General features: G+C 39.5%; 2 protein-coding genes across 2 annotated transcripts in view; both read left to right on the forward strand.

Moving 5' to 3' along the window:
- ADARB2 (adenosine deaminase RNA specific B2 (inactive)) overlaps window positions 1–13,323 on the forward strand; it is a 196,335-nt gene that overhangs the window by 48,170 nt on the left and 134,842 nt on the right. The gene's annotated exons all lie outside the window — the stretch shown is intronic.
- LOC118849631 (40S ribosomal protein S12-like) lies at window positions 12,072–12,452 on the forward strand. The gene has a single exon (XM_036758552.1). It carries the CDS (start codon window positions 12,072–12,074, stop codon window positions 12,450–12,452), a length of 381 nt encoding a protein of 126 aa, XP_036614447.1.

Genomic DNA, 13,323 nt, shown 5'->3' on the forward strand with positions numbered 1-13,323 from the left:
CCCTCCCTAAGCTAGTGTGTTATTTCCTAACGATAAGAACTGGGCATGGCATTACAGTAACACATAATATAGTTCAGAGGAGAGTGCACATACACAAGAAAATACCGTATAGTACAAAGAGCAACCTTGGCCATGTTGCTGCCGCTTCCCCAAGACATCGGTTTCCTCATCTGCAAAATGGAGGTGTTTTCTATAGTCTCTTGCAACCCTGAATCCTCAGCACTCCTGAGATATAAAGTGATAAATGAGTGACTGAATGAATGAAGCCCTTATTAAGCACTTACTATATGCAAAAGGCACTGGTGGGAAGGGGGAATGTAAGTGGAGCAGTGAAATACTCCCTCTTGTCTAACAGTTATGATGGGGGAGACAACACGTATATAAGGTGAATACAACTAAAAGAAGCAGCGCGATTTAATGGATTGGAGGCAGGAGAGGTTTATGTCCAAACTCCACCTGTGATACTATGTGACTTTGGCAAGGCCCTTAACTTCTGTGAGGCTCAGTTTCTTCATCTTTAAAATGGGGACAATAATGTTTTCAATACCAATCTCACAGAACTATAAAGAGGAAGTGATTACTAACTGTAAATATAATATGTAAACATAAAAGCCAGTAAAGTAAATGTAAGGGCTTCTACAAGGATTCTGAGCCTCCAGTAAGATAACCACCGGCTGAGTGGGGGGTGTGATAGAAGGGAGGTAGTCCAAATTTTAGTTCTATGTAATTTAAGTGTTCACTCTGTATCCTGAAATAGAAGATTCACATTGTAAACTGTTGGAGTGAGAACATTTTTGTTCAAAAATCATACTTCACAATACTAGATATTGGGCCAGATCCTACGGAGGAATAAAATTCCTTTACTTCTCCAATTGCTTGATTTCCAGGCTCAACCAGTCTTTACTGACTATGTGACCCCAATAACTAGCATGATTGATTTTTCCACCAGATTGTTGTTGTTTGTCCTTCATTCTCGAGGAGGAACATGACATCTGGGAGGTGATGCCATAACATGCAAGTGAATTGGATTTAAGTCAGAGAGGGCTGTGCAAAGTCACCAGCCTCACTTTCTCCTCCAGAGCCATCTGATTCCAGTGGTAAGATATAAATCAGGACCACTGGGGATGGCCCCAGATGCAGTGGGAGATCTTGGCCTTTTAAAACTAAGGTCTTTCTTAGGTCTCAGTTTGACTGAGGCAACGCCCACTTAGTGATTAAGACTGGGTAAGAAATGAGGCAGAGAGTGGCCTTTTTCACCTAGTCAAAACAAAATCAATCTGAGAAGGGAAGACTCTCAAGGTTTCTGGCCAAAACAGAAACAATTTCTATTTACATTCACTTTAAGCCATCAGGACCCAAACAAGGACCAGGTGGGGCATGAGCTGGGACCTATTATTGGCTAATCAATGACAGCACGAGTGATTTGGGTTTAAGGCATGGTACCAGATTGACTGGCCTGTTCACAGAGATGGTGTGCTACGTTGCTACCGTGTGGGCACGTCTGCTATTAGGCAAGCCTTCTTTGGGCTTCAGTTTCCTCCACTGGAAGATGAAAGCATTGAACTAGATCATCTCTAAGTTCCTTCCAGCCCTGAAGTCCTGTGAGCAGCGAGAGTTTTTCCATCTGTTTGATTGCAAGATTTTCCTGACCTTTAATTCATCTTGGGCAGAAATTCATTTTTAAAAAGACTTAAGGTCTATCGTGTTCAATAATCCTTAATTATTTTTTCTACCTACAAAAAAGTTATTGAAGTTGTCATATTTCTACTTATTTTGGTTATATTACTATAAATGTATATATATATATGTATGTATGTATAAAAGTATATATGTATATATGAATATATACAAATAAATATTTATATATGAGTTTATGTATTATATAATAAATATATAGATGTAATTTAGTTATATTATACGAATGGTTCACTAACCCATCTATGTTTGGTCCATTAGGTAATTTAAAAGATATATTACCTCTTTTACAGGTAAAAAAGAATAACAATTTAGAACTGGAATGGACCCTAGAGGCCATCTCATCTACTCTTCCCCTATTTTACAGAAGAAAAAAACTCAGGGCCAGAAATATTCAATGACTTGGCCAGAGTAGTAAGTGGCAAAGACAAGATTCGAAGCCAGGCCTTCCCATTCCTAATACTGTACTACACAGCCTCCCTAAGGAAACACCTGTGAATGTTATCCATGGAAATGACCAGAAAGACTTAAGGTATAGGAAATGTGTTAGGCTTTCAAGAAAAGTACTCTATATGCACCAGTCTCGCAGTGATTACAAATGGAAATACAGGTGATGTACCTGTACAGTATGACTAGGTCAGATTTGATTATCCAGGAGGTTAGATTTTCGTATGTTTCTGAAAAAAAAGTCACTTATATTTGCTGGCCTAGCCACCTCAGTAATGCTTGCACACTCATACACACACTCCAAACCACAGTACTTCCCTCCACAGCTTTAATAGCCTTGTCCCCACCTATGGGGCCTAAAAATTGGATGTGATCTATAGAAGCAGGAGGTTGAAGATCAAGAATCCTTACTCTAGAATTAATTCCTTCATTCTCTGAGGGCTTTTAGTAGAGGCTGCAATAGGCCATGTTGGAGACCTGGGGTGGCAAGAGAATGGTGGGTTAAAGCAGCCCCATTTTGCCTTTATGCGTCGCTTTAACTGCATGGGTTGAGACCTCCTTAATGAGTCAGGCCGGCAGCTTATTTTGTTCTGACCATAGTCTGATCCTGGATCCATTCATTTTATGTATACTGAGTGAGAAGGAGAGTAGGAAAATGCCAGGTGGCTCCTGTAACATTCATTATTAACAAATGGGAAGGAAGGTTCCCTACAGGAAAGGATCATCCCAAGCTGGGGAATGGAAGTACTAAGTTGCAATAGCAACCCAAGCTTGCTACTAGTAGATATTTCTATTTATCTCTGCCTATCAGTTATTTATCAATATACAAGTTAATAAATTTGTAGATTTATAAAGACTGAATTTAAAATCAATGAATAAAAATGCCGTGGTCCCACTGATTTTTGAATAACAGCAGATAAAGAAATAATCTTAAGAATGCACAGACCTCATAAAATCCAGCAACAAACTTTCATTCTGTTGAGTCTCTCTGTGACACAGTCCAGCTTAGGCCATCACTCAGAGACCCAGTAACTTACAACTTTCAATGAGTCTCTATCATCTGGTGCTGGGGTCACCTTAAGGATTTGAGTCCAGACTCAATCCTACATAGATCTATACTTTCTCCTAATGCAAGACGTGAACCAGGATGGATCACCAGGAAGGTGTGATCACACATAACAACTAGGACTGAGGAGTACGAATATTAGCCAATCAGTTAATCGATAAGCATCTATTTAATGTCAAACATCATGGTAGGTGCTTAGGACACAAAGACCCTGGCCTCAAGCTTGATTTCTACCAGGAAACAAATACTCAAGGGATGCAAACTAATTAGTTAACAGAAAATTATTTATTACTTCCTATGTGACAGACATTGTGCTAAGCACTGGGTATGAAAGTATTTTAAAAGACCATTTCTAGTGTCTAGGAGCCTACATTCTAATAGGAAAAACCAACATATATAGGGGATCTATTCAACCAAACAAATTTAAAGAGAGAAATCATTATAATGGTATGCCTAAAAGCCAGTACTCTGAAAGGAGCATGTATTGATTGTAGAGTCCTGGAGTGGTAGGAAATTGAGCTGAGGAAGGACAGCGGAAGGTGTCTGAGTGGTGATAGTCATATGCAGAGTGAAGGGCATCAACCCCTGGAACTGAATTGTTCACCCCTCATTCTTGCTATTTGGCTGACTGACCCACCTGCCTTTCTAGTTACTTGTATCCCCATCAATATCTTTTTTTTTAACCACTTCCTATACTTTACCTCAGATAATATGCTACAGTCTTCTTATGCCAACCACATGTCTCTTCTTTGTAATTACAACTCTATTTCAAGCCTTTTATCCCATGATTTAGAGTCACCAAAAAATGACCAGGCGATGATTCGGGAATGTGCAATTTCCAAAGCAATCTAGTCAAATATCCTACTGCTATTCCAATCTATGTCATTAACTAATGACCAACAACAGTAGCAATATATTCACATGGTGCTTAAGAGTTTGCAAAGAGACACCACAGGCAATACCTTTTTTAATTCTCACAACCATCCAGTGAGGCGGTAAATGGAAGTATCATTATCCCCATTTTATAGATTGGAAAAGAAATTCAGAGAGGTTCATGGGGTAAGTAACTTGCCCTATAGGTGCCAGACTCTAAATCCAATGCTTTTGGCCATCTGATTGGCTATGGGCTACAAAGGGAAATAAAAGTAAAGAAATGATAGCTAATAGCATTCATTCAATAGACATTATCGTACAGGTCAGGTAAGTTCAGCTAAGGTATGGCTCTGCCCTCATATAGCACACACACACACAAAAAAACTCTAATATTACATAATGCAAAGCAAAATACTACATGATGTCCACCTACTAAAAATTACACACTTGGACTTGCCACCCATAATCAAGAGATGGTTATACCTCTTCCTTATAAGTAATATTTTTATTGACATATAGCCACTATTAATAGCAAAAAAAACTCAAAAAATATGTATTTTTTGTTTTCCCTAATAAAATATGGCAAACTCTCAAAACCCTGGTAGGATTGCATCTACTTATAATGCTGCTACTGATTAATTAAAAAGTGTAATACTCACTTTGCAGATTAATATACGTGTTGTCAGACTTTACCTGTATTACCATCTGGGGGAAATTATCTGACCTACAGTAGAAACAAAGAGTTGCCTTAGAGAAGTCAGCGAAAACAAAGGAGGGCAGAAAGAAACCTTTCTTATGTTTTTTTTCTAAAAGTGGAACCATTTTATTTTGCCATAGTAATGCCTATAAAAATTATTTCCCTTCCAGTCTTCATAGTGAAGGCACAAGAGGAAATGGACCAAATCTTAAATTGGAGGTTTAACTGGGAGAAAAATGGCCATGCTGCAGTTGGCACATGAAAACAAAAACACACACCCATATTCGTGAGGCCACTCATGTGTGTGCATGTGCACACACACAAACATATATGCGCACACACACACACACACACACGTACCCCTGCAGTTTTGTAGATTAGGAGCAAAAGGCTAGGCATTTTTAGCACATCATCCTTTTGGAGCAAAAAGACAGAAAATCTATTATTTTAATATTTCTTTTTTAGGCCCTTTAGGTTCAATAGAAATTCGATTGTATTTTAACCAGATAGCATTTTGATTGAACTAAGAAAGTGAACGCAAAGAAAAGAATTTCTAAGAGATCTCTGACATTTTATACGATCCTACCATTTCATTTTTGGATGTATTGTCTTAGCACTGTGATGTTGTTAGTATGAAAATAAAACTTCTGCCAATCTTGAATATGCTGTACTTAGATACACACCCTGTCCCTAAATAATCAGACTCAAGAATAAAAGTAAAATCACTGAAAGGGGGAATTGGGATTTTGTGAAAAGAAAAAAAATGACGTTCAGCAGTTAAGACATTCAAAAATGTTTGGAAATCAGAACATAGGAGAAAAACAAAGATAAAATGAACTGTACCCACATCTGTACTTTCTTGCCTGGACAAAGCAATAAATTAAATGTTACAAAAGTCATATTCATTAACCGCAACAACAAAAAAGATACCTTTTGCATTAATTGCTTCTGAATATCTGTGAGTACCCCAAATCTTCCCCTAGATGCTATAATTTCTATGCAAAGGAGGTAGGATGATTGAGTTATAATTAAAATGGCAATTATACCCTTAATGCTTCATATTTGACTTTTTTTAAAAAAAGTATTATACTTCAAGAAAAGCTATTTTAAGATCAGAAGAAAATGTTTGGAAATGAATGTATTCAAGACATTTTAAATCTTTTTAAATCCAGCTATTGATTTTTACATGCTTCCAAGTGTAGTCTGAAACATTTTCTTCATTTATTTTGGTCGATGGAAATAATAAAAAATCATTGAAACGTGAAAAGCTTAAACGAAGGCAATATTCTGGAGGTTGATATTTAACAGGATAAATATTTGAGATGTTGGGGGCAGGGGGGAAGGGAAATCACAATATGATGACTAATCACTACGCTTTCTAGAGCTCAGCCAATAGCAGTCCCAAGAAGAGCCAATTGGAAGAAAGCAACCTTTGGTAACTCCTTTCCCAACTCTTGAGGCACCACTCTGAGCTCTGAGCACTGCAAATATGACATTTCTTTTGATCCCTCATTGACTGTTTAGAATTAAAAACGAACACCTTAAGCTATAAATCAAATGTCAGGTACAGCAGCCTAGTGGAACCGTATCAATATTTCATGATGTATGGCTTGCTGGGAGGCTTTAGAAACATCAGCCATGCCAAAAATGACATCCGGGATGCTTTGCGTTCACTCAGCCATGCCCGTTTGCCTAGAGCCGCGGCAAATGAACATGTGAATCATGGGCTGGCACTGAGGCTTGGTATAAAAAAATGTTTTTAAGGAGCTGAGAGTATAGTACAGGCTTTCTACTTTCCTCTCAGTGAGGACACTGCCAAGTATAGTTCCTTCAATGCACTTAGATACTGCTTTCTAAAATTCTACTAGCATTCTGTCATTGGGAGACGTTCTTTATTGGGAGAAGAGTTCTACCATTTTGGAAGTGCAAGGCTGGAGGTGGAGAAAAATGTATTTGGTTCCGAACAATTTTACAAAATCTAAGGTTAAGACTCTTTCACTGTCTTCTCCCCTCTTCCTTTCTTGCCAGTCTACCAATATAACTGTCCATTAGAAATGTTTTACTTACCATGTCAGTGGGTTCCAGCCTATAGACCTGAGATCCCTGAGGATCTCCACAAATTGCTGTAGGAGCCCCAGGAATCCACAGGTAAAACAAACCTTAACGTTTTGTTTTTTATATATTTTAGAGAGTACAACTAATATGTGGAAGTTGGAGTAACTGTTTCGCATTTGAAAAAGGAATCTTCGTACTTGTAAAGCTGGTGGCCATTAAATAAGATCCTAAGCTTGTCCTCTGACTAAGCCTCTGGATCACACAAGGATGATACCTGATTTATCTTGGAAGCTAAACCCTCAGCTGGCTGATAGTAAGTCCCTGAAGAAATGGGAGACAGAATAGGTCTTTGGAAGAGAAGGGAGAAATGACATAGATGGAGGAGAGAGAGCTTAAAAGAGGAGGTAGGTTCCTGTCAAAGACTGACTTTGCTTCTATCCACCATGCCGCCAAGAGCTAGATCTATGTTGCTAACAACATTTAAAGCAGAACAACTAAGACTCTGCTCCTGAAAAAAACATTTGTTTAACGGGAAAGAAAAATGCAAGTCCCCTGGTTTGAGGTTCCTAGACAAGGAGTACGTAAGTGGTTCTTTGGAGAGATGATGTTACTCCCTACCTGGTTTAGTTCCAGGAAGAAGGGTAACACAGGTGCTGGGAAGGCTGGACATAAGGAATCGGCTGGGAAGCCATCTTCCAAGAATGACCTAAGAGTGGAAAGTAGACAGTTCAGAATCAGAGCTGCTCCAGGGAGGGAATAATGCTTCCTTTTTCAGATGGGCTCTTAAAGGGAGGATATACTTCAGTGACTTCTCAGCACATTCCACACTGGGAGAGAGGGCACTTCAAAGCTCTATAATCTCTGGGCCTGAGGAAAAGCTGATTCAGGATGAGGAATATTCTTCTCCATATAGAAATCTCTCAGCTGAGAAATAGTGTGGGAAACAGTTCTCCAAATCATGACCCTTCTTGACCTTCAACTGAATTTACCCTGGTTGTCAGAATTCCTAATTGTAATTTGGGCTATGTTAACGACTGGACTGTTTTTTCTAGAAATAAAAATGGTCCTAAAAGCAAATGAAAATGAGACTAATAGGAGGATTTCCAATTTCATTGTTTCAAAAAATAAAGTGGACATTAATTATGGGAATACTGAGTGACAGAGTACTATGGAACAGAAGTCCATCAAAATTCTTTTCTCTTTATTTTCTTTGGGTCTTTCCAGATTGCCTTTCCTTTCTTCATCAAGAGCTGATGTTAGAAATTGCCCTGCAGAATGTTCTAAATGACTGATTTTCAGTCATTGTGAATTTCAGCAATATTACTAGTTAGCAAAAGACACATAATGGATCTTTAGCCCTGCCAGTTGGCTGGAAAAAATGTGTTGGTAGGCAGCAATGATAGCTACAAGCATTTCCCAAGACCTACAAACTCTGAAGAAAGCTAAACAGACAAGCACATTTTTATAAAAGCTTTTCATTAAAGGAGTCTGAGCTGTATAACTGATGTTACTACTTAGGTCGCACAGGGTGGTCTCACTTAAGTAGATGTCTTAGAATCATAAGATTTAGAACTAAGACGAGGGAGATGATACAAGCCTCTTTATTCCAGTGTTTAGCACAGTGCCTGACACATAGTAGGTGCTTAATAAAAATTGTTGATGTAGTATTTTGTTGATAGGAATCCAAAGCTCAGGGAAAGGCTGTGTCTTAATTTTGGTCCATAACAAAGGGAAGGACCCTGTCAGGAATTAGGAGAGGAGAAAACTTCCTCCACACCCTCTCTCCCATCTAGACTCAAAGGAGATAATGATGCCAGCCGACTTTCTAGAACACTCTTTTTTTCTTACTAATTAATTTATTTTTAGTTTTCAACATTCATTTCTACAAGATTTTGAGTTCCAAATTTTCTCCCCATCTCTCCCCTCACCCCACCCAAAACAGCATGCATTCTTATTAAGTCTTCCCCCAATCTGCCCTCCCTTTTGTCACCCTTCCCTCTTGTTTTATCCCCTTTTCTTCTAGTTTCCTATAGGGAAAGATAGATTTCTCTACCCCATTGCCTGTATATCTTATTTCCCAGTTAGCACCCTCTTTCCAGTTCTTTCTGGCATCCTCTGCCTAGAGTGCCCCTTTCCTGCCCCATCCCACCCCAACCCTGCAAAAAAAAATAATCCTACCCATTTTTCAAGGCTCAAATCAACTGTCACCTTCTCAGATGAAGCCTTCCCTGACCCTCCCAGCCCATATTTATCTGGGAACAATCAGCCTTACTGAAGGACAATACATGTTTTATGAGGTCAGAGGATGCTAAAATCTCTGTGGACTGTCATGTGGTCAGAGGGGGTGTGACTTGAGCTAGAATTTGGAAAGTGGGTTAATTCAGAACAGAGGAAAGGAGGGGGCACCTGAGAAAAGTGATTTTTCTGACACTAATGGTAACACCAAAATTATAGCCCAGAAATGCTTTGGCTAGCTTCCTAGTCCCTATTCCCTCTCTCATCAGCCTTTTGATCATGGATCCTAACATCTAAGAATGTGAGTCTCTGAGAAAAATGGCTTCTGGGTTCTTTGAAGCTGCTGCTCCAATGGCTTTTATTTCCTGGTGAGGAAAAAAAGCTCAAAGGTGTGTGCATGGAGTACACGTGGGCACATGCATGCATGTGCACATACGCACATGCACACACACACGCCCCTCACTGAAAACTGCCTTCATCATCTCAGTGAAATACAACAGACTGAACACTACACTGGTTTTCAGACAGTCTGAGAGATCAATACAGAACTCGGAGATTAGTGTATCAAGGAAAACCAGCTGCCTAAATAACAGACAAAATGGAAACTTATTTTTTTCTTTTCCCATTTCTCCTACAAGTTGAATGATCAGCTTTACTGCTTTAATTTTACTTGAGCCTTTCAAGAGATAGATGCTTCTTCGGGAATGTTTATGGAAGGAAAAAATAAGTTTCTGGTAATTAAGAGTGAGGCGAGTACTAGGTGAGGATTAGACCACTCACCCAAGAAAGCCCAAAAACTCTCCAGCAATTTAGGACACCATGACAGTCAATTATCACATTTAGTTTCTTAAATTGACCCAAGATTTCCAGGAAGAATTTAATATCAGGCCATTGGTTCCAGAAAGACCTTAACTGAACTAGATTGTAAACTGAGAAGGGACCATACATCTTAATTTCCTATTGCTACAAGCACTTTGTTTAATAAGATACAGTACTAATTGTCAGTATTTCTATAGAGCTTTATATATGTCAACTCACTTAATCTTCATAACAACCTTGTGAGGGAGGTGTTATTATAATTCCTTTATTACAGGAAACTGGGGCAAATAGCAGTTAAGGGACATGCCTAGAGTTACACATGTCATAAATGTCCAAGGTAGGATTGGAACTCAGGTCTTTCTGATTCCAGGTCCAGGTCTATCTACATTGCCATCTAGCTGCCAATATAGTATAACTACGCTGTACCTGAAGTCAGGAAGACTCAGCTTCAAATTCTACTTCTGACCCTCTGTGTCTGTGGGCAAATCATTTAAGGGTACGCATCAGTTTCTTCATCCATAAAATGGGGGACAACAACATATGTAGTCTCTACAGGGCCGTTGTAAATAATCTGCAGTCATTAAGGCAATATAAGAATGTCACTTCTTGTCATTATGCAATGAGGAAAAACACATAGTGCACCCTTAATAAATGCAGGGGACTAACTGATCAGAGAGCTTAAGAGTTTCAGGTGGGATTCATGTAGTTCTGGGCCTGTAGTCAGAAAGACCTGAGTTCAAATCCTGCCTACGACACGCATTAGCTCTGTAACCCTGGGCAAAGCACTTAACTTACCTTTCCTTGTCTGTAAAATGGGGACAATAGCCCCCACCTCATAGGGTTGTGCTGAGGATAAAATGTGATATTTGTAAAGCACTCTGCAATTCTTGCAGCACTATGTGAATGCTAGCTATTATTAATGTTATTGTAAGATTTTAGACTTGAAATAACTTTAGCGATACTCTCGTTCAGGGATGCTTAACCTTTTTATGTGTTGCATGGCTCCCTTTGGGAATCTGGCAAAGTCCATGGTCCCCTTTTCAGAATATTATTTTAAAACGCATAAACTTAGTCTGTTACAAAGGCATCCAATTATGTGGCAATGTAGTTACTAAAACATTATTTTTAAAGTTCACAGACCCAAAGTTAAGAAACCCTATTCTAGTCTAACCCTCTAATTTGACACGTGAGGAAACTGAGACCCAGAGCTATTACATGATTTTGCCAAGGCACACAGGAAGCAGTAGCAGAATCAGAATCCGAAATCCAGTGCTCTTTCACCTACTATACTAACTTGAGGTGGGGGGCAGGGGAGGGGAAGAATACCTTGCTTTGTCTCTCAAACAGCCTGCTGTGTTTATTTGTCCACTTCTGCAGTTCTAAGTACAAACAACTCTAAATTGTCCTCACTTACCTTCTTTTTTCATCCCACCTTCCCTTGATCTTTCTCCAACTTATTTTCCTTCTCACGTTCTGTTCCCCCAGCCTTTATTTGTCCCCTGTCTCTTCTGTTCTGCAAAAAGGCATATGGCTTTTAAGATAGAGAGTACACTCAGTTTGGCTGGGTTGGCAGGGAAGAAACCCTTGTATTGCCCATTGGTGACTCCCCTCTAGAATACAACTGGAATGGATGTCAAGAGAACATTTAGCTCCTCCCCCAAATTCAAGCAGATCCACCTTTGTGGAGCTGGTTTCATAAGGATCACTCCTGTTTTGAAAAGGGGGGCACTGAAGTTTGCCCGGTTCCCCATGGAAAACAATTCTAGTTTTTAACAGCTAACAAGAAATTCGCTCTCGTTTCACCAGAAATCCTTCATACCAGAACTCCCCCTCCCTTCTGGTTCTGCTGTGGGCATAGAAGCCAATCAGTTGCTATACTTTGTATAAGCCCAACACTCACATCTTCTAGTTACATGACAACATTTTCTTTTTTTTTTCTCCCAAATTCCAAAAGTTCACAAGGTTTTAAATTCATTATCCTTGTAAATAAACTTATGAAACAGCTGTCATTTTTAATTAAGAGTTGTATTTGCTGAGCTTAGCAACTACAGGCAGAATTTATTCTGGTAACAACTGACTTCAATATTTGAGATGGGTCGCTCTTTCCCTGTCGCCGCTGAGTCAAGCGGGAGGTGGAGGCTCCTGGGTGTTTTCAAGATTTAGCTTCACCAGTGAACCGCTGCCATGGCCGAGGAAGGCATTGCTGCTGGAGATGTAATGGACATTAACACTGCTCTACAAGAAGTGCTGAAGACCACACTCATCCATGATGGCCTAGCTTGTGGAATTCGTGAAACTGCCAAAGCCTTGGACAAACACCAAGCCCATCTTTGTGTTCATGCTTCCATGTATGTGAAGTTGGTGGAGGCCCTGCGTGCCAAGCACCAGATGAACTTGATCAAGGCTGATGACAAGAAGCTGGGTGAATGGGTAGGCCTCTGGAAAATTGACAGAGAGGGAAAGCACTATAAAGTGGTTGGCTGCAGTTGCGTTGCTGTTAAGGACTATAGCAAGGAATCTCAGGCCAAAGATGTCATCAAAGAATATTTTAAATGCAAGAAATGAATAAATAAAAGCCTTGGTCTGATTTGAAAAAAAAATATTTGAGATGGGTCACATCACTATGTTCTCCCTATTTCTACAGGGATTCATTCCCTAAATATTTATTAAGCACCTACTATGTGTCATTTTGGGTGTTCATTCTTAAAAAAGGTAAATTAGGAGATACTCTTTGTTGATAGTAATAGCTGCGTGATCAATTCCAAAGGGGTCACACAACACCGCATTTCTGTTGTTTCTTACCATAACCTGTAAGGTAAATACTAAGTGCTTAGCATGGTTGTTGATTGACTCGGTGTGATACAAAGAAAAGCAATAACAACACAGATTTTTATTTCCACTTCATAGATGAGGAAACAGGCTTACAGAGAATTCTGTGTCACATCACTAGTAAGTGACAGGGCCAGTATTAGATTACAGGTTTTCTGGTTCCTAGTCCAGTAAGCATTCCACTACACATACACACACATGCACACACACACACGGATGGACACACACACACACACACACACACACACACACACAGAGTCAGTGTGGATAGGAAAGGCAACATGTACATGAAGTGCTGAACTTGAAGTCAAAAGTAACTGGGTTCTGATACCGACACAGACCAAAAGCTTTGTGACCAGCGACAAACCCCTTTTTGACCTTTGCTTCCTTTATATGTGAAGTGGCAGTAATAATATCTATATTTACCTCACTGGCTTATTATAAGGATCCACTGAGACTGTGTATATAAAGTAGTTTTCAAACTTTAGGAGAGGGGAGAGAAGGGAATAAGCATTTATACAGGACCTACTATGTGGTAATACAAGCCTTCCAAGCTCATACTGGATTGATCAGCCACAGTCAAACACACTGTTCCTTGACCCCAACA

Source organism: Trichosurus vulpecula, chromosome 5 (assembly GCF_011100635.1).
Source record: "Trichosurus vulpecula isolate mTriVul1 chromosome 5, mTriVul1.pri, whole genome shotgun sequence".
Classification (NCBI taxonomy): domain Eukaryota; kingdom Metazoa; phylum Chordata; class Mammalia; order Diprotodontia; family Phalangeridae; genus Trichosurus; species Trichosurus vulpecula.

Coding starts and splice junctions, on each gene's coding strand:
- LOC118849631 (XM_036758552.1), top strand. CDS start 12,072: ATGGCCGAGGAAGGCATTGCTGCTGGAGATGTAATGGACATTAACACT.